Source organism: Micrasema longulum, unplaced genomic scaffold, assembly GCF_059751315.1.
Source record: "Micrasema longulum isolate JH-2025_06_02 unplaced genomic scaffold, ASM5975131v1 h1tg000898l, whole genome shotgun sequence".
Classification (NCBI taxonomy): Eukaryota; Metazoa; Arthropoda; class Insecta; order Trichoptera; family Brachycentridae; genus Micrasema; species Micrasema longulum.
The window spans coordinates 561,617-588,522 of NW_028278089.1; the positions used below are offsets into that span (position 1 = coordinate 561,617).

The 26,906-nt window shown below is 30.2% G+C and overlaps 1 protein-coding gene across 4 annotated transcripts in view; it reads left to right on the plus strand.

Annotated features, from left to right (window-relative positions):
• The window catches only part of LOC148278294 (zwei Ig domain protein zig-8-like), a 144,665-nt gene that overhangs the window by 54,726 nt on the left and 63,033 nt on the right, over positions 1-26,906 (plus strand). Inside the window, exon 1 of one of the 4 annotated variants that reach the window (XM_088231632.1) lies at positions 23,453-24,386. The exons of the other annotated variants lie outside the window; for them this stretch is intronic. Within the exon in view, the coding sequence (XP_088087758.1) occupies positions 24,290-24,386 (97 nt within the window). The 5' untranslated portion in view covers positions 23,453-24,289. Of the gene's footprint in view, positions 1-23,452; positions 24,387-26,906 lie in introns of those variants that run through there. 4 annotated transcript variants of the gene reach the window in all.

The following is a 26,906-nucleotide window of genomic DNA, read 5'->3' on the forward strand; positions in this document are numbered from 1 at the left end:
CATCTTTCACTTATATTAAAAAATATTTGAAATACATAAAGACTGTTGACCGCCTCGATATGATCAACACTAAACCAGGATTTTTCAACGCCACATGACGTTTGTTATAAATTGCTAAAAAATACAACGTTGCTGTTTTACGTTAATCGGTAAATAAATTAAATAATAAAATTTCACTCAGTTTAATCAATATTTACAACTCACTGTTGTTAAGTTAGAAAACTGATAACTTAATAAAGCGAACCAATATTTGACTGCTCCTTAAAATTGATTGAAATAATACCTTCATTGTTGTAAGCAAATAATATGTAAAACTTATTCGGATTCTCACGCAAATACTTCACCACTGTGTGAACAATTTCGTATAACTCAAGTTATTTTGTTGGTAATGAATAATGTTAATTTTGGTTTGACAGCATGACATTACCCTTGTCAAGCGCCTCAGACTATTATAACTTCGAGTAATACTAAAACCGTTATTTGATTAAAACAATTTATTAGTGATTGTGCAAAACGCAGTGATTTAAATGGTGAGAAAAATCACTTTTAAAACCCGTCGATGAATTAGTAAAAGTTTTTTATTTTCAATTTTATTTTCATTTTGCTCCGTACCATAGAAATATTTTAGGGAATCCTTAACTAAATACACCGTAATATAACTTGTTTGTAACCACAGTTTTTTTTACCGACTTGTTTCGAAGCTACACAAACTTCTTCTTCAATGTGTACTTAACTAATGCATATTGTCCTATTTATTATTTAATTGTTATTGTTATACAAAGAAAATGTTCCATATAAAAAAATATTTAAAAATAGACATTTATATAAAAAAACTGTTTTGACATTGAAAATAAGGAAACAGCTATAACCTTTTTTATGAGTTTTTCCGTAAATTAAATTCAAGATAAATCTATCGGTTATTTCATTTATAAATTAAACAAATATTAATAAGAATAAATGCTTTATTAAACTAAAAAACATCCAATATTTTCTGCACAATGCTTATATCCTACGTATCCAGGCGTAACAATAATACAGTTCTCCGTTTAAAATAGAACCAAAAGTCTGGACCAGTATTTTTGGCTCGAAGACTACTTTTAGGTTTATATCCCAAAAAGGGAAATCCAGTGAAAATAAGTTTGCCTTGCAGTGTAGTGCTCGGCACGTTTGCTCCCATGTGTTTGGTCTCTGGTTCGATTCCTTGCAGGGGGTTTGAAGTTATACATTGTAATATTTCGTTATCGTTTCGAAGCGTACTTTACCTAAACTTCCATGTCATAAAATTAATCCAGACATACTGCTCTTCGAGTACCAATTCAGTGTTCTAGGAACTACTTTGTGCGGATAAGGAAGTTTTAGTAATAAGAAAGAAAATGTATTTATTTTAATGGCAGCCATGAAATCAGGCTATTTTTTGTATAATGCATTCATCTTTAATCAAATTTCTCCTCTTATTACTGCTAATAAAGCTTTAATAAAATTTAATTAATCACCTTTGGTTTAAAATCTTTTCTTAATATTGCATTTTCAAATTTGAAAGATAACTTGATAAACTTGTGATTTTAATTTTTCCCTGCTGCGCTTGACATGTTTTTATACTTTTAACGTACTTTTAATTACTTTTTTAATTTTCTTTAAAATAATATATTGCTTTTCTTAATAAAGTGTGTCATTATTTTTGAAAATGTTTTGTTAATTAACTTAAACTTATAGTCTTTTATTTATTTTAAAGTTTCATCTTTCAAATTTTTTAATCCCTTAAAATATGTATGTACGAGTAGATACAGTTTTTCCTTTTAGAAAATATTTTTTTTTTGTATTTGAGCATGTCTTATTTATTCTTATTCATTTCAATTCTTACCTTTTAATTACTTCTACAAAGTTTTTCTTCATTTTTAATATTATTTCCATTTACGTTTCTTTCCCTTAATTTTTATACGTAAAAAAAATATAAATTGTTAATTGATAACCTTAGATATGATAATAATAAAATATGGATACTTCATTGGTACATTTAAGTAAAGTCTTACTTTGTATACTATAAAACTATGTTTCCTGAATAAAAGAAAATAAAACAATAAAATAAAAATCTTCAAATCACATTAAAATTTTCAAGATAAGACATATCATCATCATCATAATTTCTTTTTTGCACCTAACGGTGCTCAAGACACTGCATTGTTATACAAATTACAGCGTATTTTGATATTTTTGTAACATGAAGGTAAGATGATCAGTATTACGTTTCAGGTGCCAGTCAAGGAAGTATAAAATATTTTACTGTAAAAACAACTTTTCAAATAAATATTTCATTTCAACCATGTCCGGAATCAAACCCAAGACCTCTTACATAGTAGATAAATGTGCTGACCACTACACCACAGTAACACACAACCTTACTTAAATAAAATCGATACCCGAAAACCTTATTCACAGTTTAGCGCTTAAAAATATTGGTGGCCATAACCATCAAGTTTAGTTCAAACATTAAAGCAATAACCGTCCGTGTAATAAAAACTAACCGTTTGTAATTTAAAGATTTCATCAAACACCTAAGGAAACAGAAAATTTCCTCCAAACAACGACCGCTTTTAAATTTATAAAATACTCCCATAAATATCAATTAAGGTATAAATTTCAGTTCATTTCTATCAAGATAGGGGTGCCTGCTATACCTACGTATTTAAGCACGCGTCGTAATTTCGAAACGGTACGTTCTGGCATTTTTATATTGGTAAGGGATAAAATATAATACTTTTGGCCAAGTATACATGAATAATATTTACTAAGCACTAATCGTGTAGCACGAATATAAGATTTTCTATATTAGGGGTGAATTTCCAAGGCAGGGTTGTGATTGGAAATCAGATATTATAAATTAGGAATGTGTGAGTCACATAATACATAAATAGAAAAAAAAACAAACACACATCTGGCGCTGGCGCAGTTAATTGTTTACTTAATTTATTGTTTTTATTAACATAACAAGGCGTGCTAAGTTGAAATTTATTTCATTTGATATCTAAGCCTAAGTTTAAGGTCTGAGGACGTTAAAGAGGTACAATCAATTGTTTTACCTGACAACAATCCTTACAGTTATTTTACATACTGCTAAGGTAACTTTTATTTGCCAATGATTTGTGTAGATTGAGGCTATATAATATCGAAAGCATAAACCAAAAAATGATCAAAGTTTTCCGATTTTTCGATTTTTTGACAAAGTTTAAGTGCCAGATGGTATCTTGTACTGATTAAAACCAAGTCTACTTATATCTCAAAGTTTTTTTATGAGTTTGATGATTGTGAATGGTATATATCTCATTGTCATTCCCTTTTCGCACCTAATAGTGCATAGGGCACTGCATTATCACACAAATCACAGCGTATATTGATCATTTTTGTAACATGAAGGTAAGATGAACAGTCTTACGCCTCAGGTCCCAGTCCAGGGACTATGAAATATTCTTGTGTGAAAACACCCTTTTTAATAAATATTTCATATCAACCATGCCGGGAATCGAATCCGAGACCTCATGCATGGTAGGCTAACGCGCTGATCATTAAACCACAATCTAGAACGCTGCAATTGGTGTACTGATGCAGTGCCCTATGCATCATTGTGTGTGGAAAGGGAATGATGATGATGTCAAATTTCAAGTGACCAAGGTAAAATAAATCATCAGAATAATTTTTTTTAATCATTACTTCGAAATCAGCGAAACCACTAAAAAATGACAAAATTTATTGTTGTATTAGGGATGTTTGAGTTATTTTACACCAGAAGTGATATTCTAAATGCTCTCGTGGCCGCAGAGAACACTTTTATCTCGCGTATTTTTTAAGTTTACACGCGAAATAAAAGCTTTTTCTACGGCCGCAAAAGCATTTGGAATAGCAACTCAGGACAAATTTGTACCGTCAGCGTCAGGGGCAAAGAGTTGATTACATGTGTGGGTTGTGTTAGACTAAACCAACTGGAAAGCATTTGGTTAGCTTGCTCCTTTGCGCCAGCCACTCAAATCTGTCAAATTCAATAAACGGGCCGGTGTTTAAAAAAATAACTGAGCCGGTTTTATTATAGAAAATTGAACGAGGCCACTCGTACTAACGGCCGTGTTATAAATAATTATATCAAGAAAAATGTATTTCTAATCGCAGCTTACCACGCACGAAACGAAAAAGGATTTTAATTGATTGATTTGTAATTACAAATATTTACCTGTTTTTTCAGTTTATTCTTTTTAAAAAATCGTAAGTTTGTAATACTAAAACTGAATGCAATTTTTAAATACATTTAAAATATATATTTGTACTAATGTCTTCTATTACGTAAAATAATGATAAAAAAATATTTTGTACATAATAGGGAGTGACGTTTTACAATAAATAATGTGTAATTTTTCAATTATTTAAGTTCTTATTATTTACCCAAATATTTCGATTTTGGGGCATTTTCAACGAGTTGTAAATAACTTTTTCTTAGGAAATGGGAATCAAGCTGGGGTAAAGTGGGGTTCGAACCTCGAACCTCTGATTCGTGAGTCCACAACACTTACGACGGGACCACAACCCGATTAATTCTATTTTATTTTATTTTTAAAAGTAAATATTTTCACCAAATAAAATCTAAAATAAATCGTGTTTTTAATCACTGCTACACAAAAAATAATAACGAATATAATTTATTATTCTTTTTTAAATGTGTTATATTTCTAAATGCACTTTTTATTTCTTTTGTTCATTTTATTAAAAAAAAATATTCTTCTGCAAGTATAATGATATTGTGCAGTAGTTGTTTTCATATTTTCAAATATTGTCTTGTTTTTCTTGTTTTTTTTATGATTTATCATTTCACGTGACTAAGCTTTATAAAGTAACCCTTTCTCGCACTATCAAATATGGCCCAGGAATTTTAGGTTTTTAAATATCAAATGTATTATAACCAGCTGATTGTTTGCACATGTGTTCTAGATGTGGTACTTAATTATTATTTTATGATACAGGGTGTCCGGTGGTATACTTTATACTAAAAAACCTATAACTTTCAAACGCTATCATATATAATAATTTTAAGTTTTACGTTTTATTTTAAAAATAACGTTTATATTTATTACAAAAAAAACATTGGTTAAAAGAGCGGTGTTGTTTCGCTATCGAGACGTAATTAAAATAAGATTTTTCTGCAAGAGTGGCGCTCCGCAAATTCTGTAAAAGTAACAATATTTTTAGGATAAGCAACAAAATTAAAGTAACAGAAGTTGCAGATTTCCAAATAACTATCATATTTTGGATGAAAAAGCGGCATGCTATTGCTATATTTCTGGATTTTTCAACACCAAATCACTTCTGTGCTACACCCTTTCATCAGACGCAGACGATAAAGATAAAACTTGGTTTTGCCGATGACTGTTTACTGCTGTTTCTGAAACCTTTTATCTGTCAACTCAATTTCACATTTATTTTATTCAAGGCACGTAACTTATCTCACAAATATTGTAATTTTTACAGAATTAGCGTAGCGCCGCCGACACAGTGAGCAAAAATTGTATTTTAATTACGCCTCGATAGCGAAACAACGCCGCTCTTTCAATCAATGTTTTTTTTAAATAAATTAAAATGTTATATTTTTAACAAAACGCATTACTTCAAATTATTTTTGCTGCTAGCGTTTAAAAGTCATAATGGTTTTGAGTATATAATATACCACCTGTATAATGAAATATCTAAAGACGCAAGCAGGGGAGGGGTGGGGAGTTTCGAGTAATAGTAAAGTTCCATATCTAGAACATATGCGCAAAAAATCAACTGGTTATGAAACATTTGATGTTTATGGCTATTTTTGATCTAATATTTGAATTTTTGTCTAATTTTATCATTTGCAACCCTATCGAACGTATGTGTTTTGCACCCAGAGGCGCATAGGGTACTACATTGTTAAACCAAATGTAACGTAGTCTCTTCGTCTGTTCCATAAAATTTAGTTGATCAGTCTTACTTTTTAGGTGTCAGTTTAAGAACAGTCAAATATTGCCCTCCAAATACCCTTTAAAATCAATATTTCATGTCAACCACAAAACAACAAGGCAGACATAGTATCTCGACTAGATTACTTTATTTAAGATTTTTACCTTATAGCAGCCATCAAGGCAAATGTACTAGTCTAGGGTTCTGGTTCTATTTCATAAACAGAACTGCATTCTTCATCCACCTGGACACAGGGTTATTTTATTTTACATACACTGATTTATTCAAATGCCCTCAGTGGGCTTTTACATTTGCAATTATTACACAAGTACATAATATATTTGTAAACAGCGCAGTATTATAAAATATGAAAACACAATAATATGGTGTTCTATGATGTAATACACTACTGTCATTGGGCCTACTGGCCTGTTTTGGTGCGATCAACAATATTTTTAAAATATGAAAATGAAAAAAATAAGAAAAAAACAAAAGAAATCCAATATTAGTAGGAATCCAGCACAAAATTACTGAGCGTCTAATAAAATGAATTTAATTATTTTGTACCTAATCAATGCAATAATAACCAAAGGTCTTGTATTTTGTAAGCACAATACTAAAAATAAAATTATTGATTTTGCGAAAGTGTGTTTGTTATTTCCAAGAATTTATCAAAGTGACTAAATTTCAGTCATCAATTTTGATTTTTCTAATTAAAAAGTCAAGGACACTTAAACCCCCTTGTCTCTGATAGTCTGGTAAAATCTTCTTCACCATGTCACTTGCTGTAAGCAACGACTGCCATACCGTACAAATCCTAATTTACTAACGTTTATCATCCACCTAGACAAATAACATCAACCCTGATGATAAACGCTGTAAGGAGATCTAAAACGTCGGTAAATAGAATAAACGACATATGGCAGAATACCCCATTTTGTTCTTTTAAAATTAATCAATTATTTTTCAGAAAATCAAAGCCCAAACCATCTTATCCAATACACAACGAAACCGCCGATTTGTAAGTAAAATGGAAAAGTTTCTCTGATATCACAAGTATAAAACAATATTTTAAGGGTTATTGTAGTGATTTGGAGAAATATGTCATTAAATAAGTTTCGTGACCTCCACATCCAAGAATGAAACTTTTCGCTTCGAAAATAAAGTACTTATGTGTTTGAATGTGTCGAAATAGACTTTGGAAAGTTTCCGTGTAAATTTATTAAATAATGCTAATTTCATTGTAAAAGCTTTGAATGCCAGGAATAATGATACAGTTTTATCCAACTTTGACGTTTTCGGTTACATTTTATTCCCTGTTTCTTGTAAAATCTTACTTTAAGTATTCGGGTTTGGAAGTGGATGACAAAATAGTATGGACAAAAAATTCTGTAAAATAACTGGGTTTTACTACTGGGATAATGAGAAGAACAGACGTCTTTGATATAAAAACAAAAATAATGATAAAAAATGCTTTCATACTTCCACATTTTCTATACGGATTAATAATATGGTCGCAATGTAGTAAACGAATGCAAGAATTAGTTAAAAGAACAATGAATAAAGCACTTGAAGTAACATTTTATTTTGACAAATATACCAGAACTACAGATTTATATAAAATAACAAAAATGCTAAATTTCGATGAACTAGTTTACATTAAAAAAGTAGAGATGATATTTCAGATGAAAAATAATAAAATTAATACAAATATTAAATTAAATCTCAACTACAATATTCATCTAAGAAATACAAGAGCGTCAAATAATTTAATTTGCGAACAACCTAGAACTACAAAAAATAAACAGTTTCGTTTATACAGCAATGAAGTTCTACAATTAACTTTCTAATGACTTAAAAATAAATAAAACATATTCGTTGAAAGCTTTTTTCACATCACAAAATTAAAATTTTGAATCAATTGACCTTAAGATTGGATTAAAATTGAATTCAATGCTAAAACGTCTCATTTTTAGAATATTGTAAACAAAATACCTTTCATAAAGTGAAATCGGAAATATGAATTTGATATCGCCAAATAATTCAATAAATTTTTCCTAATCCAATGATTTTTTGAAGTTTGTAATTTTCCTTAAACTTTTGTATTTTAAATTCGTTCACGAAGAAATAAATACACGTGTTAAAATTGTTTCTCAAAATTCTGAGATCAAAAATAAATTCCTTGTGCGTTTGTTAGCGGGTTTATGATAAGGGTCGTTATTAAGGAATTTATCTGGAATTTTAAATTAAAAAACCACTTGGAATTCATTTATTACATTGAAAGCTTATACTCCAATAATAAAAAAGGCATGTACCGATCTATTTTTTTTTAAAGAATATATTTTTCTTTATTACTTGATTTATTCAGTTAAAATACCTAATTTTAAATAAACTTGGACATTTTTCGATTAACTGAAATATTTTACTATCCACTTATAATAAAATAGTACAATAAATCGTCTTTTAAATCGTTTTTCAATATAACATAAATAATCTTTAGAGATATTATCAATGAGATTGTTTTGAAAAGGGAAGAAAACCTCGACCCTCTGATCTGGAGTCTGGAACACGAGACCACAACCCTCAATGTATAATGTTATTCAAACCAATTCGTACTGACGTGCTAGTATCACAGACACACGGATCACAAGTCCAAGGTGTGACCCTCACTCTAATATAACTTGATTCCTGTTTTCGATAGTTAAATTGGTTTTATTTTATTCATTATACTCACACAATCAAACTATTTAAGTTAATTATAAGGTCGTTAGTATTTCTCATTAAGAGGCTGTGACATCGTGTTCCATCAAGCAAACGACAGAATATTTTGAAGTTCAGATATTTAAAAAAAAAACACGAAAACACATTGTTTAATAATTCCATATATTTAACTTATAAAAATAATCATATTTTTTAGGCCTGTTACGAGTACAGCAAAATAAATTGAAAAAACACAAATACACCGGTCATTCCTTGTTAAAGGTTTTATTTTCGTGCTATCTTTTATATTAAAGAATATCATTTAGCAGATGCGTTGTTGTATTGACGTCACTTTCAATCTATAATAAAGTTATTCTTCGCATACCAAGGATAAATATTTTTTGAAAAAAAATCAAGCAATTTTTCTTCTCAAATGCGATGTGAAAATGTTCTTTTGAAGATTACAAAAAACACAAGTTCATATTATAAAAAAATAAGAAAAATATTCATATTCTCGTATTTTATGTAGGTTCGTGTTAAATCACAGGCACACGAGAGTTGTTTTTTTTAAATTAAAATAAATACACTTACATGTACATTGATTAAAACTTGATCTCATCACTTAATAAGGTATTTTATATCATTAATTGAATCGGCATTCTTTTCTTCATTATACATTATTATGAAAATAAAACTTTGTTGTTAGTCTTACACAATTCACTTACGACACAGTTTTATTTTCATAATGAGGTATTTTATACCTTCGCTTACAAATTGTTTTAAAACCGGATAAAAAGCTGAGGAACAAACCTCGGCTATTTTCATAGAAATGAAAAGAGCTTACCTTGCCATTAAATTTTAAATGTAGAGATGTGATCTAGTGTTAGATTATCGTGGTTTATTATAAATTTCTAGAACTTTACAGATAAAACGTTAAATAAGTTCGGAGGTTGTTGGTGTGGAATGAGAAAACCATCTCTCTTGTGTTAATATTTTTAAATGTTTTCACAGAATTTTCTTTTAGGCGTTTTCGAATATTGGGCTATGTTCTGGCATATAATCAAATAAAGAACCAACGTCTTTTAATGAATATTTTCTTTTTATAATAAATCCTCGCTTAATATACCATTTTTATTGAGAAGAGTAATAGAAAATAAACCAAGAAGCAGATTAATTTTAAAGCATCGTTTTATTTCAGAAAACTCTTTTAATAGAGTGCATTGTTGTCTTCAATTTAAACATTTTAAAGGCTTTAAAAGTTTTTTTTTAATAAAAAATATTACTTTTTTTTTACAATTTTAATGATATAAATATATTTCTTTGAGCAATGTTTGACGAGAAAAATGTAACAAAAATTATTAAAATACACTGTAACTGAATCCATAATGCAGTGCCTTATGTACCACTGGGTGCAGAAAGGGGAAATGATGATGACGATGAACGGTTACAATAAGATTTGGTTGAAATAGTAATTAAAAACTTACTAACTCTCAAACTAATTTGAATGAATGACAATAATGTGAAAAGTTATAAAAAGCATGATGAGATGACCTGAAAGTATTAAAATGTGAGGGTCTAAAAGGTGTCATATTTGAAATTATAAAAATTTGTGAATCTAAAAAGTGTCATTTTTATTGTAAAAATTTTGAAAGTCAACATCGAATTATACCAATGCACGGAGTCAAAAATTTTTATATGTTTACTTGATCAATAAATAATTTAAAAAAATAATTTTTAAATATAAAAAGTAAATCAGGCGGGGGAAAACTGCAGAAAGGTTAACAGTCGTAAAACAAGTTAGAAACAGTTTTCTTGTAAGGTAATGTTCGGCCTATTTACGCGTGTAAGAAATTTGCCCCGTAAAGCATTATGGGTCATTCCGCAAACGACGCTACTTTTCCAGGCCAACCCTGTGCCATTTGCTAATAATATTCCCTTATCAGACTACCTGAAAATTTGTTTATTTCCTGATCTTTTATTCAAGGAAAAAACCAGGGCTAGCGTTTCGTTGAATTAAATAATAAAAATCAAATGTTCTCTACTGGAATCTTTTCTAAATGATGATCAGTATACCGTTAAAAGAACTAAAACAGAAACAATAAAATATAAGTTGTGAACGCAAGTTATGTCCGTTTAAAAAAAAAAACAATTATAGAAAATTAGCATTAGTATGTACTTATGTATGCAAAAAATAATTTATTCTGCTCTATGGATGTAAATTGTTGCACCTCACTAGAGCCCAAAACTGCAAAATATTGAGTTTTGAGAAAAGGTGTCTCAGAAAAATCTTAGGTGTCCGGTGGTTTGAGTTTGTGAGTAATGAAGTAATAAGAGAACAGACTCAGAAAGCCCGGTGACAACTGTCATCAAGCGGAGGCAATACAGTACTGCCGATAGTGCGGATGCCTTCTGAGATCCTTAACCGCGCTTGCCGACTTTACAAGGCATCAGGTTCTCGAAGTCCTAAACATCCACTGCTGACTGTTTGTCGGGAGTTCAAGTCAGAACTACGAGACGCGAACCTGAATTGGGAGGATTCACAGTAGCTGGCAGCCGACAGAGATGCCTCGAGGATCTTTGTGGACACCGTATGCTCCAACTAGGGAGCAGATATGGAGTGATGATGATGGTATAAAAAATGCGACACTAACCACCCGTCTTTGCGGTTTCCGCACTTGAGCGGTATTTGGTGGGAATTAGTATTTTACTCGTTAAGTAAATGTGTAACAGCGTCAACGGCGTGACACACAGCTTTGAGTCCATGGTAAACTGGCATAGTGAGTTAGACTTTTTTACTCTACTACGCGTTTTGCATGGTAATATTGATGCGGCATGACACTCATTTTCAGAATATAATTTGAACCTGGCGTTGTATGGAGCGTCATTTCCAGTAACTATACCGCAGTGTCAATTAGTCAATATGTATTTTTCTTAAATAGTTGACAACAATTATGATTTGAAATAATTTATGTTATTTCGAACAGCTTTGGTAGCTTTATTATTTTAATTGAACGCGAACAGAAAGAAGTGTCGAAAATGGTCACTTTCTACTTCTTGATATTCCATTTTGAAGGCTAGTAATCAAATAAATTATTGTGTAATAACGTGTGGTCGCGCCACTTGCCCGTTAGCAGTAGCACGCTCGTGGGGCTGATTCGATGGATGCGTTATCCTCTGTTCACTTTACCACAGAACCCTAAATACAATGATTGCATTTCCTACCTTATACTGGGTTCTTGCAGCTCTATTGCTGTTACTTCTGCTGCGGCAGTCAGGATCAGATCCTACCTTGATGTCAGGGAGAAGGAGCACTTGACGAATTATACACACCGTAGATTTAATACTTAATTTAATATTATTGATGGCAAAAATATCTTTTTTTGCAATCGCGATGACAATATGAAAATCACATGTGCACACGGTCGGTTCAATAGTTGTTCTGGCGCCGGGACAGTATAGGTACCCACGGTAGGAAAAATGCAACATCTTAACCAGGGTCCCGTAGGTAGTAAACAAATCCGAACGCCCCATCCTAGCAAATGTGCTAGATATAAAATATATATCTATTTGTGAACATGTGGCGTAACCAACGTGAAAGTAAACAAAATATCTTATAATATTTTATTTCGAATGACGTTTAACCTAAAGTCATTTGTTTTAATTTTAGTGTTCACAAAAACGGTCACAACTAATATAAACACCTAATATTTCATTGTTTTTGGTCTGCCACCTAAAACGTAAGACTGATCACCTTATCTTCATATACCAGATGATAGAGATACGCTGCATTTGTTATACAAATTCAGTTTCTTAAATTTAGATTATTAAAATGTAGAATGTAATTTGTTTAATGCCTGACCAGTTTATATTTTATGAGAAATCTTTTTCATTTTCTTTTTTTCATATTTTAACTTATAAGTTGACGTGGAGGTGGCTGACTCCGCGTTTTGATACTTTCAGTGAAAATGTTTTTAAATAAGTTAATTAGAACCTTAGGGTAGATGTATATACTCTAAGATAAGAACTATTTTAGATTCAACACTATGTTAACTCCACATACTTGAACATACTATATTTTTAAAACAAAACGCAAAAACCGTGAAGATTGAGAATGACCTCTTTGATGTGATTTGTTTACTACATTCACTATTTTTTTATACGAATTATTATTAGTATCAAAATATCAAGACTTGGTCTCCGAATTTCGTTTCAGTTTCGAGACTCAAATTTGTGTCGAAGCTGGAATCCCCAATGGCGACCCAATACCCTCATGTAACTAAAAATTACTGTGCAACAATGCTGTGCGCTAATCAAAATTGATAAGGCATGGAAAAGAGAACGATGAATAATTATTAAAAATAGTTTTGGAAATTGAAAATGCTTTCTAACAGGTTTGACAGTAAAATTGCAGAGAAAAATTCCCCAACAAAATATTTTCTTTTTTTTCATTCACTCTACTGAAATATTCTATTCCCGGAATTTTCTCATTCATTTTCTCTATGATAGCCAACAATGCGCTCGTTTTTTACCTGACAAGTATTTTCACTCAGTCTCTTGGCATTCGTTCTTCATTATTGTACTTGGCATTGTTAAAGGATTCAAAAGAAATTAATATAGTTTTTATTGTCTAAAACAAATGAAAAGAGAATAATGAATTAAAAATTGAACAAAAGATTTCCGTTAAAATTAAGAGACATAGAAATATTTTTTGTATCACTCTTCGAATCGCCCTTCATAAATCATGAATGGGAATATGGATGCTTAGTGTATTTACAGAGCGTTTATCTGTAACATTCCCCATTCTGCTCATGTTTTAAATATGTTAAAGTCGCTGGGGTGGGACGCTGCATTGGCACTACCATCACTGCGTATCTGGTTTATTTTTGTTGCATTAAAGGTTAGGTGATCAGTTTTACACTTTAGAAGCCGGTGCAAAAATCATGAAATATTTCAGTGCATACTGTAGAACTACCTATAAAATCAATATTATTTTATATTATTGAGATTCAAAAGAAACATAATTATTTCTTGTAGTCACCTGAAAAAAGGTTATTATAGATTTTTGTACATTTAGGACCAGTCCGGATTTCATCAACAGTATTTTTAATACTTACAAATCTCTGTAGTCAAGTACCGACCACGGAAAAGTTTACCTAATATTATTTGAAGAGAAAATATGGATGTCTTTACATTTACATTGCTGTTATTTATTGGTTTACGTGATCATTTATTATGCTCATATTTTCAATTTTTCCATCATAATTTACCAACCTAGCGTAGCCAAATTATATTTGCTACAAAGCAGGTAAGGTGATCAGTCTTAGGCACCAAGTGCATCTCCGGGAAAAATTAAATGTCGCAGCGTAGAAACAACTTTCAATCAATATTTCCCATACATGCAGAAATCGAATCCAGAACCTTCAACAAGGCGAACTCATATTTATTAGATTTGAATTTTTGTTTTTTTTTTTACCTAAGAGTAATACTAAACTAGGGTTTGGGTTCTATTTTACAAAGTATACTCTTTATCCAACTGAACCCAGCACTTTTCCATGCCAGAGTATAACTTTTCTAACATGCGTATTTTTAAAATGTATTTTCCACCCCTATCAGCACGGTGTAAGTGATTACGAGTACATGAGTTAGTGTTGGTACCCCAGTTATGAGATCACGCCCGCCATAACGAGATAATTTGGGCTATGAACGCCATAGGTGTTCAGAAGGTAAGTGTTTGTAGGATGGAACGAGAACACTTTATATACTGTAGTTGACACTAGTATCATAATGGATATTCTTAGAACTCAGAAAAAAAATATGACCTCTTTGTAACTCAACTTCTTTAACTCAAAAGATCTTCGTGGACATGGAATGATGAAAATGAACTCAACTTTTTGAAAATACAAACATTCCGGGTGTTTTGATAGCTATTTGAAAATAATGAAAGACAAATATGCATATCATTATGTGTTTTGTAATATAAATAATATAGATGTACATAAATACCTTGTTTTTAAAACTGTCCGAATATTTGTAAATTATCTTAGTCATCTTTGTTTATTCTCAAATGTAATATTAAAAAAGTATATTGTTAAGTGTCCTCGGCACGGAAAACCCCAGTAAAGTCTCATTATTTTAATTATTAATTATAGTTCGTAAGCAAAAAATATGAATAAATGAAATAAATTAAATAAATAAATAAAATGAATAAAACGAATGAAACGAATGAAACGAATGAAACAAATGAAACGAATGAAACGAATGAAACGAATGAAACGAATGAAACGAATGAAACGAATGAAACGAATGAAACGAATGAAACGAATGAAACGAATGAAACGAATGAAACGAATGAAACGAATGAAACGAATGAAACGAATGAAACGAATGAAACGAATGAAACGAATGAAACGAATGAAACGAATGAAACGAATGAAACGAATGAAACGAATGAAACGAATGAAACGAATGAAACGAATGAAACGAATGAAACGAGTGAAACGAGTGAAACGAGTGAAATGAGTGAAATGAGTGAAATGAGTGAAATGAGTGAAATTAGTGAAATGAGTGAAATGAGTGAAATGAGTGAAATGAGTGAAATGAGTGAAATGAGTGAAATGAGTTAATTGAATTAAATGAATAAAATGAATAAAATTAATAAAATTAATAAAATTAATAAAATTAATAAAACGAATAAAACGAATAAAATGAATAAAATGAATAAAATTAACAAAATTAATAAAATGAATAAAATTAATAAAATTAATAAAATGAATAAAATAAATAAAATAAATGCCTGGAATTATATATTCCTTTATCTAAAATATTCTCCATCCCTCATGTAATTTGTTAATTTTAATGACTCCCAAGGGGTGAAAATCAGTATTTTGTCTACAGATATTTCGACAAACTCAAAATATTAAAATAAAAAAAAAAGAATTTTAAATTGTGTTTATATTAATTTTTCTGAAATAATGAAATTCAAGTTTATTTTTTTCCATAATGATATTCGACAAATAAATGTCATACATGAATAGTAGTTGAGTTGTGTGTTCTAATTGTTAATTTTTTGTCACTTTTTCTTCAACACAGATGCTTTTTCCACCAAATTCGGAGTCATTTTTGAAATAGTGCATGTGACATTAGCTTACAATGCATCAGTAGTAATTGGTTTGTTTCCATAATTATAATGTAGCTCAAAAATAAATAATCCAAAGAGATTAAATCACATGACTATGGAGGCCAATTAAAGGGATGATTTCTTAGAATATTAACGTTGACAAAAATGTCACGCAGTAAATTTATAGTTCCACGAAGAATTTTTTACGTTTGGTAAAATGAAAAAAATAAATATAAGGTTTTTTTTGTTATGAAAAACGAAATATCTGTGTTCTTATAATTTACCCAAATATTGGAATTTTGGACTTTTTATCTTTAAATCGTAAATAATCACATTAGAAAATAGAAAATAACTTCTGACAGGGCGGGATTCATTCCTCGAACCTTCTGCTCTGGAGTCCGTGACGCTACCCACGGGACTACAACCCGTAAATGTAATGATAAACGAAAGTCACCCCTTACCATCTGATAACATAAACACATATTTATTTACGTGAGGTGAATTTAATTTCGCGGTCTTGTCCTTTAGAACATTCTAGAAAATAAGCTATTCGTCTTTTATTGGCTTTCAAATATTATCTCCTTTCTCATCACAGTGGTGGGGGAAAATAGGAGGGAATGTGTAACCTCGGGATTATTCAACCATAAACCGACAAACCGCAATAAACACGCTGGCTTATGATAAATGATAATGACTATGATAATTGTAATCGGCCGTTGTAGCAAAAACCTGAATTAATTATTAGCAAGATATGTAAATAAAGGCGGAAAAGCGGTCGGTTGGAAATATCTTCAGCACAGAATTTGGGTTTTTATAATTCAAGGATATTCAAATAACACTGGAATCTACATGAAGACTCAAGACCACTTTTTCTGAGAACTCTTTATTCAGAAATAAATAAAATGAATGATTCTTGATTTAATGCATATAACTTTGGAAATAAATACATTCACCAAATTATTTCCTTTTAAGGGTGATTTGTTCCATTCACACAATAATAATGTATTAAAATTATGAAAGGTTTTCTTGTCTGGAAACTATTTAGAAATGTTGAATACTGAAATTGTTTACTATACTGAAAATTGTATAAAAAATATAACATGACAACAAAATACTTTAAAAAATCGAATAAAAGATAATTAACTTCAGTTTTGAGAATATTTCCTCGTAAATAACTAAGCTGGGCATATCAGAGTTTAGTTGTGGCAGAGTTGGGTTCAAACCTTGGACCTCAGATCCGTAAGTTTGCGACACTGTCACGAGACTACAACCCGGTAGCAAAATTACATCATGACGTAAAGTTTTTGCATGTTGATGTAGTGAGTGCGAAATTTGCTTTCTTTAAAAAATGAGAGGTAAGGTTTTGAAATTGTTACCTTTCGTAAGAATTGCTAAACCTGAATGTCCAACATTAGATTAAATTGAAGAACTTGTTTTAAAAACCTTAAATGTTACAAACCAACAATTCTTCGGATATTAAAAAAAAAATCACGGTTTTACTATGGTATTGATATGTTTTGATAAAATAAAATCAAACATTTACTTTAAGTGCGCTGTATAGAACATAAATTGAAAAAAAAATGTTTGTTTATTTTAATATTAAATAAAATGTTTTTGTGACATTTGCTGTTTTTAGACATCTAGATTCTAGATCTTTGTGGTTTTCGATAAAAACTAAATATAAATGGTTAAAATAAAAGTAGCGGCATTTCAGAAACTTGAAAAGTATCAATTTTTTTTTTATTTAGATTTGTAAAATATTCAGTAAACATTGCTAAAAACATAACAGATTATCAAGAATAATCCAGAACATTTTTTTAACTGTTAAACAATGAGTGATCATAGGAGAAATGTTAATTTAGGGATATTTTATGTCCATTCAAATAAATTGATGTAGGAAATTGCTGTTTTCACAAAAATACCGTATTTTCAACGGTAAATTTGAGGTACCTATGAAGTTTTCAGAAACATTGGGAAAGTTCGATTGTATAGACTCATATAGAGAATAATAAAATCCAATGATCAGTTTTGAAATTTTAGACATTTGACGTTTTAAAAACGAGGTCTTCAATTTGTTCACAAGTTTGAATTTCATATAAAACCCTTGTGGTCATCTTTGCAAGGACATTCTGAGTAAACTAATTATACCTTAACGATCCTGTTTAGGCTCGGTCGGAGATATTCGGGTCCTGAGGGGAATATCCCCTTTATTCTAGGTCACTTCGTCCCTTGAGGTCATACATGAGGAAATCAATGTGAGACCTTAATTACCACCCTTGGGAAATCCTCGATTTAACGTCTGCGTGGAATTGTTACCAAAAAGTAAATCATCGCGTCGCAAAAAAATATATATTCCGTCCCCTGAAATAAAAAAGAAAAAATATATTATGGCGTTTTTTGCCTTTTTTATGTAAGCAAATAATTGTTATGCGGGAAAATAATTATGCCACTATCTTTTATGAATATGACTGTGTGATCGAAAAATAATAAATTAAAACTTATTCATAAGCTAGCCACTTCTGGAATTGTAGACGAGAAAATAAAACACAATACGAGAATAACCGAATAACATCAAATCCAACATTCTAAAACGAGACAAAGGCAGTCGAAAATAATAAATAAGGGACTTATATTATAAAATAAACTACCAGATAAAACTAACCAGTAGACTCTGACAACATTAATAAAGATGTTTAAAATACTATCATAAACTACATAATAATAATTTTAAAAATATAAAATATTTTGTTAAATGAATGTTATCCAAAAGGGCTCATTAATAATTTTTATGTAAATAAGACAGCCAAGCAAAAAATGGAAACATAAGTTTTAACTTCAGTTTTGGAAGTTTTGAATTTTCTGTAAAATCAAGTTATTAATTTCCAGGAGAGTTTAAAAGTGTTTTAAGAACTAACATTTTTAAGCAACAAAACTTTAAGTAGGTCTAAATGCTATTGTTCGACTAATTGATATAGGAAATATTATATAGGATTTAGAAAATAGGAAATATATAGGATATAGGAAATAGAAAATAAAGAGGGTATAGGAAATATATAGAAATATAAAGTTACAAAAAATAATCTATTAGTTTTGTTTTATAATAAAAAAATCTTTGGGCCAAAATAGAATTTAGAGTAAAGATCAAGTCGACAAATTAAAAAAAAACGGAATATATGAATCAACATGTACTTGTCTTGGTTCATATATAGGACAAAATGGGAGAGCAATTAAATATTGTCAGAAAGAACATTTAGCTTCACATAGATTACATAACAATATATCAAACTATGCATCACATTTAAATGAATAAAAATATAAATAAGACAGATCAAAAAACATAAAAAATTTACATGCAGGACATAAAGGTCAAAAGTTAGATAGATTAGATTAGAATTTTAGAAATAAATAGGATAAAAATAAAAACGATTGAATTTTGATAAATCAGCAGATAGAATTCAAAAACTCACCCTTATTAGCCTCCTTAGTTAGACCCTGTACATTGTCATGAAACAAAAAATGTTTTTCATAAAATAAAATCTTCTCTTAAAGCACACCGCTAACACATGTTCCAATAATTTGTCTCACTCTGTTCCATTGAAATATTGCAAATCGTATATTTTTCAACTTCATTTTAAATGTACCTACACTTAAGATAATATTAAGTTTTTTTATAAATTATCCTTACACTGTATAATATTCACCAGTCTGAAGATGCTCATAAGATGGTTAAAGCGCTAATTGGTCAAATACATAAGTGGAAGTGTACCAAGTATTTTTTAATTAATAACTTATATGTAGATATAAGTTATTACATTAGGAAATATATAGATGGCAACACATAGATGATTTTAAAGAATATGAACGAGCAAACATCAAAAAAGTGTATATTACTGGTTTGCCGTGGTCACTTAAATCAGCTTATTTTGTTTTGTTATGTATTTCGATAAGATTAAACATTTAATTATTAATAATCTACTGTTCAATCAAAAGAGTCTAAAACATGTTTTGCTAACCCTAGTAGTTAACCTTTTTCATGGCTATATATCCTTTAGGATACATGTGTTTTTTTTTTTCATGAATTAAAACACGAGTAAAATAGCATAAAGTAAAAACTGCTTTACCACATAAGGATTTTTCATTCTAAACTGCATTATTTATAATAAATTTTGTTTAAAACAAAAAAAATAAATTATTATTTCGGTTACTGAAGCCTTCATAGGGGGTAAGGTGATTGTATTTTATTTAGCACTAGCAGACCTGAAAAACGTTGTCCTGCCTAATTGTTGGCTTGCCTGCTATTAGCTGGTTCACAAAATGTATTTTTGATGCTCGAATTTTCGACAAACTATATACTAAGTGACATTTGAAATAAAATTCAATAAAACTTAAAACCCACTTGTTCTCTAAATCATTTGAATAAATCCATAGCACGTGACAACAAAATAAATTATTTTAATTAAATTACAAATTTAAAAGCTTCAATTAAATTAACTTAACAATAGAATCACCATGTAAAGCGCCCTTGAGGTATTTTATTACGAAAATGGCGCTACATAAATAAAATTCTATATTTTTGTTTCGTCTTTGTGTGATTTGCTGATGTCCAAAGCAAAAAAAAAGAATGCAATATCACCAGCAAAATATAAAACTCTTCTGTATATATTTAAATAACGAATTTCAGTAGATACCTAGGAACTTCTTTATGGTTGAGTTCCGAAACATAAATAAATTATTTTTTAATAAATAAGTGTTTGTGCTAATGCCAAACTCTGCTTTTTTAACAACAGGGATGTACTTTATTTAGGATTGAAACTTTCGAAAATGTTTCGATTATCAGTTATTATACAGACTATTTGAAAAATCCAGAAAAAACAAGTAAATTGGAAGAAATTATAAGGAATTCAGGGAAAAAATCTTATTGAAATCCAAAAAAAACAAAAACTGTTTGTATATACATCTGTAGAGGGATAACAACACACTTTACCAATCCAATGCATGTTGACTTAATAGGTAATAAATGAATCTAATATAATAATAAGATTCATTTTTTACAATATGTTCTAAATGAGAGAAACGGAGACAACAAAACATCTGTGGGTACGGTCCTCATTTTTTGTTTTGTAGTCGAATCAGAATTTGTGCGATGCTCATTTTTTACGTACGCGGGCAGAATTGCATCGAACTGACGCTCTGTCGTTTTTTTGATGGTGGTTTTACGCATTTAGTGCTAATTACATCAAAATTAGTAATGCTGACTTGTGCCATGAAATAATGTTCAAATAAATCTGGAAAAGGGAGAAAACGCTTTAGTTATCACTCGTATTTATCAAATAATATAAATTTTCACATTAATACGTTTTTTTCGTATTTTTTAACATAAATGCACCACAAACATTTACTATCATTTGAACAATTATAATAGCATTTGTTTGTGTGAAATTCAAATACCTTATACATTGGATTGATGTTATTAAATTATTTTTTTTCAATCGTAAACGATATCGTCGAAAGAAAAATCAAAATATTTCTTTAAAGTTCAAGAAGTTCGCAAACTCGAAGACCTTTTACCGAGTCAACCGAAAATAATTCTTTTTATCTTATCGTTTTTTTATAGAATTGTATTTTCTTTCTTTTTTTAAATGAGATAATTCTGGTTGTTATATTTAATTTAAAACAACATCTCCTTTAAGTTTCTATGACCTCCATACCTGCCCTTACCGAAAACGATAAAATAAAAAGGTTTAATTAAAGAATTTCAATTTTTTTATTTTTTTTAGTATTGCTGAAGGCATAATTTTACGTAGAAATAAAGGAAAATGTCAAAAAAATGAATGTGATTAAAATGTTTGTATTTCTTTTTAAAATCAGAAAATCAAAATTAGGCTTCGGCCACTTTCATCTTTAATTTATTATCTCTAAATTATTACAACAAACTTTTGTTCAATACTTAGTCTTCATTGAGATACCAGATATCTAAGTTAAGTCTAAATTTGAATTAGCGCAATCTGCCGGTATAAAAGTAATTATATTTTAGTTAAATAAAACTTTTATGTATATTTTTTATCAGAAATACCTTTAAAAATATTTTTTAAATCTAATTTATGTTTTTAAATTTTTTTATTTATGCGCGATTGGAAATGGAAAAATCGTATGATTTCCTAATTTTGCGTTCGTTTTACCAGAATACAGCCTTAAAAAGGATTCATCAAATTTTCTCAACTCAACTCAACAGTAATACGTAACAGCATTCGTTAGTAGGAAAGCTTTGGATCCAATAAAAGCAGCACCTACAAATCATAACGTAATTTTCGCTCTGTCGGGAGTTAAGGGTCATTGAGAAAGAAAATGGGTCTAAATATATTCATTTCGGCGTAGTTATAACGTGAATAATTGAACTTCAAATGAACACGTAACGAACATGGTTCGGACACGTTTTGAGCACTCTCCGGGCACGATACGCACAGCACGGCAATACTTACATTCGCAATGCAGATAAAGTGCCCTTTGGTTGACATTATTAATGCTCAAAGTGCCTTTTAGCATGTGAGGGATTTTTAATATTTATGAAAGAGATTGATACAAAAGGACGGTGGAATGATGCTAAACACATGTATCGTATTTATAAAGGTGACGCTTGGTTTGTTTTATTTTTTAAAGAAGATACACGAAAAACATGTAGTCATATACTGACGAATCATCGATCAAACGAAGTCGTCGGAACGATGCACACTTTCAGTACCAAATAGTGCATAGGGCACTACATTAGTGCACCAACTGTAGCGTATCTTAGTCATTATTGTTGCATTAAGGTAATATGTTTAGTTTTACGCCTTAGGAGCCATTTCAGGGAATAATAATATTAATCATAAAATAAAGCAGTGTAAAAAAATATTTCGAATTAAATATTTCATGTCAATCATGTCAGGAATCGAACTAGAGACCTCTTGCATTGTAATCTGGTAAAACTAGTATTTTGATTAAACCAAATTAATGTTTGTGTAATGTTTAAAGCATAAATTTTGTTTTCAAAATTTTAAACTAATATCTGTTAATAATTGTATGATGTATTAAATTATAACCACTTTACATTAAAAATACTTTATAAAATGATATTTCTCTATTAGAGAATCAAATATCAAAATAAAAAATAAACCAATCTTGTAACTTACAATTGTCGGTCTCGTGGTCAGCGCATTTGCGTACCATGCAAAAGGTCTCGGGTTCAATTCCTGACATGGTTTATATGAGATATTATTTAAAAGGGTTTTTTTACACTAGAATATTTCATAGTCCCTAGACTGGTACCTGAAGCGCATGACTAATTGCCTTACCTTCATGTAACATAAATAATCGAGATGCGCAGCGATTGGTGTTCTAATGCAGTGTCCTATGCACAATTATGTGTGGTAAGAGAACGATAAATGATAATGATTCCCCTCTCCTCTTACCTTTTAAATTATATCATGATACATTACTTTTGTTTTGAATAATGCAATAACCTAAGAATAATTCGGACAAACGATCTCAAACGTTTTGCCGTGGTACGAGCCTTCTAGAATCATTCCTCCCGTCCCCTCTCCGTTTTTCCGCAGATGCCCTTGTCCTGGATCGTTTTGTCTCCGCAGTTCTGGACCCACCTCAGACCTGACATACTACGTTTCTTACGCGACAATGTGTCGTCCGTCAGTAACTTGTCCGTATCTCGTCGATCTAGAATTTAGAATTCTTAATCGTGAAATAATTGTCCGTCTGATTAACTTTATATTCAATAGTTCAATTAAACAAGTGAAAAATTCAAGAAACTCGTTTATAAAAAATTCCACGCGCTAATTGGTTCCCGTACTTGTTACTACGCAACAAACAAAAACCGTTAACGCTCGTTCAAATTCTAGAACTTTAAAGATTTCAAACTATGTTACAGAGCAGTGGAAGACTATGTCTTAAACAATTGTGTTAGTAACCAATTCATAGAACACAAATTGCCGCATAAAACAGACTATTCCGTATAAATTTGTATGTGTGTAATTACGCCGTTTCCTCAGACAACAATCGGATACAACACAGTTTACTTTTGGAATATTCTATCAACTTTATATGTTATCCACAACGTGTCGAGCAATTTCACTTGGACATTTTATAATAAAAACAATGTCTATTGAACCAGTTGCAGTATGAAAGCTTGCAGTAATTACAAAATAACACAACATCAAGATAATCATATGCGTCTAACTACGCAGTTTAAATCAGTTGCCGCGCGAACTGAGGCGCAATTATGAGGCGTTAGGATTCTCGAACATTCCCTTAGACTAGTCGTCGCGTCGGCGTCGTGTGAACATTTACATTTTTAACAATCTAGTGGCTTACATTTTTGAGTGCACAGTTCTTTTGCGTACTTTTGTATCCATATGACGCGTGTCATATCACCTCAAAAGACCGTTATATACAGTATTTTTGCTAATTGAACACTCTATTTTGCTTAAATTGTCCTCCAGTCGAAGATTATCTATCATGAGCATCACTATTCCACTTCCCTCGACCCGAAATCTACTACACCATGTCCGAAGTATCTTCACTCCTGTGTGTCTTGTGTCCTACGGTTCTAAATGTGAGTCAAATAACTAAAAATCTTACTTAATCAACATCTAATGGCACAGTATCGCAATATTATTTGAATTTACAGAATTATGGAATCTCAAACAGTATTATTTCATAAAGGTTATATTTGATTGTCAAGTTTTTTATCATTTTTCCCTTTCAAGCCATAACGGCTTGTTTAAATATACTTGTGCAGCAAAAAATTCTGGTAATAAAAGGCTTGTTTTCATTTGACGTTCCAAATAGGTCTTGTAATTCAACTTTTTAATGATTATTTTTAAACTTAATTGATGAAGTCATCAGCGCTAGTGTTCTCACACGCCAAATTGGTATCAAAAGATCCTGCTTGTCGAACTGAGCTTAGCCGAATTAAATTTTTTTAGATGAATGCGGAGGTAGAGATGGATATATAACTTTAAATAGTCTATATCTAAAAGCTTATATATGGTCCCGCATTTCATTATAATCAAAGGAATTGTCAGCAACTGGAGATGCCGACGAGGATACAAAGAGTTAAGAGCCTTATTCTGTTAAAATTCTAATATTATTGAATTTAATATTAGCATAAGTTAAAGAAATGTAAAGTAGTGCACTGCCAGTGTTTTTGGTCAGGAGCTGCCTTTGAGCAGCCCTCAGTACTACAGTCGGACCACAACTGGGATCTAATAATTATACGAATGTAGTGTATTAAAATTAAAGTAAAAAAATCAATAATCATTAATTATCTTAAACCCATAGGAACACATTCGGATTTTTTTCTTGATTTGATAATCTCTTTTAATTGACTAACTTTCTTCCTTATTCTTAGTATTTTATTATAAAAAAATAAAGGTAGTATTGTTTACAAATAAAACAAAAATTGTATTTGAAAATTTCATTGTTAGTTTTAACAAATGTATTTTATTCTGTGATAAATTAGTTTGATTTGCATCATTTTCTATTAGAAAAGTTATTTGTTATCTAGATAGTCTTGTTATATTGTAACCAATCAATATTGTGTTTTGATTTAAGAGAATTGATGTATTCTTTTGATAAATAACACAACTCATCTTACCAAAATCTCAAAATAATTTTCTCCATATTTTAATAAGGTCGAAAAGAATAGCATCAAAAGAAAATGAGAAAGAAAATTTTGAATGCTCTTAGCCTTTCAGGCTTCTCCATAGAACACACTTTGCCGTAAGTAAAATGGGTCAGTACACCTCAAAACTTTCAGTAAGAGATTACATCATAATAGCAATTCTATTCTTTGAAGAATAGAAGAAACGCTTTTCTTGAAACTTTGCAACATTACAAATATTATGTTTATGGTAAGTATTTTGAACATTGCGGCAAGAATATTAAAAGGAATTGTGAGAAAGCGTCTAATGCTTGGATTACGAAGTTACGAATTGTATTTAAATATTGACATTGAAAACATTGTGACATTGCAGATTTTTGTAAGCAAACTGCGCCTTTTTCTTTCGCCTCACATTTCCTCAATATTTTTTTGCTTTCAATAATACGTTAATCATGACTTGATTCCATAGTTAAAGAAAACTTTCAGATTAAAGTTTTATTTTTAAGAAAGGAATATTTATAAACTTATGTATAAGCAGTTTATTGCACATTTTTTGTGACCTAATTCCCAACTCCATAGGACCAAAAGTCCTGTTTTAAGTTGAGACGAGAAATGAGAGACGAGTATATCACAATAAATATTCTAAAGGTTCAGAAACATAACAATAATAAAAAAAATAAAAATATATGGTAAACAGCAAACTAAAACATTCGGAAAATCATCAAGGAGTTTCCCACTCAAATCCCTCCCACTAAGGAAAATCCAGTCCTAAACCTCTCGAAAATAGTTTTTGTCTTTGAGAGCTTAATATACTCTTCCAAAATATTAAACACTCTCGGTGCGATAAAGGAGAGATGTCTCTGAGCAAAAATCGAGTTTTGGGTATGGCATGATTTGTGCTCCGGGAAAATCTCGTACGAATATTTTGCAGAGATATCTCCACAAAAAATATTACGCGATAAATAAAAAAGAAGTGGTTAAAACGTTCTTTTATATTATTTTTATTAAAATAAATAACCAGAAAGTAAATTCTTCAAAAAATAAAAATTCTTATTAATTATACAATTAATTGAAACTGAGTCTATTTTCTTCTCTATCATATTCGTATCGAAGACATTTTCTATTTTAATTTTGAAGCCCACAAACAAAATTTTCTAGTCAGGGAATTCTAACGCAAACGATTTTTATTGATATTACCACCTGCGTGCAATTTTTCTAGAAAATTCAATAACTTTCGCCAAAGTAGACACCCCGAGTAACTGAAGAGCATTTTGTTAGTAAATGATCATTACCGTCGTCATAATGGTATAGTTTATAGATCGTTAGACCGGTACCGCAAGGTTATCAAAAAACGTTTTTTTACTCTTTATTTTTTAGACGGCAAAAAATAACGGTCGAGTATAAAAGAGGTTTAAGTAAAAAAAAAGTGAAAACATAAATCCAGTATTTCGAACTTTACTTTATCATTTA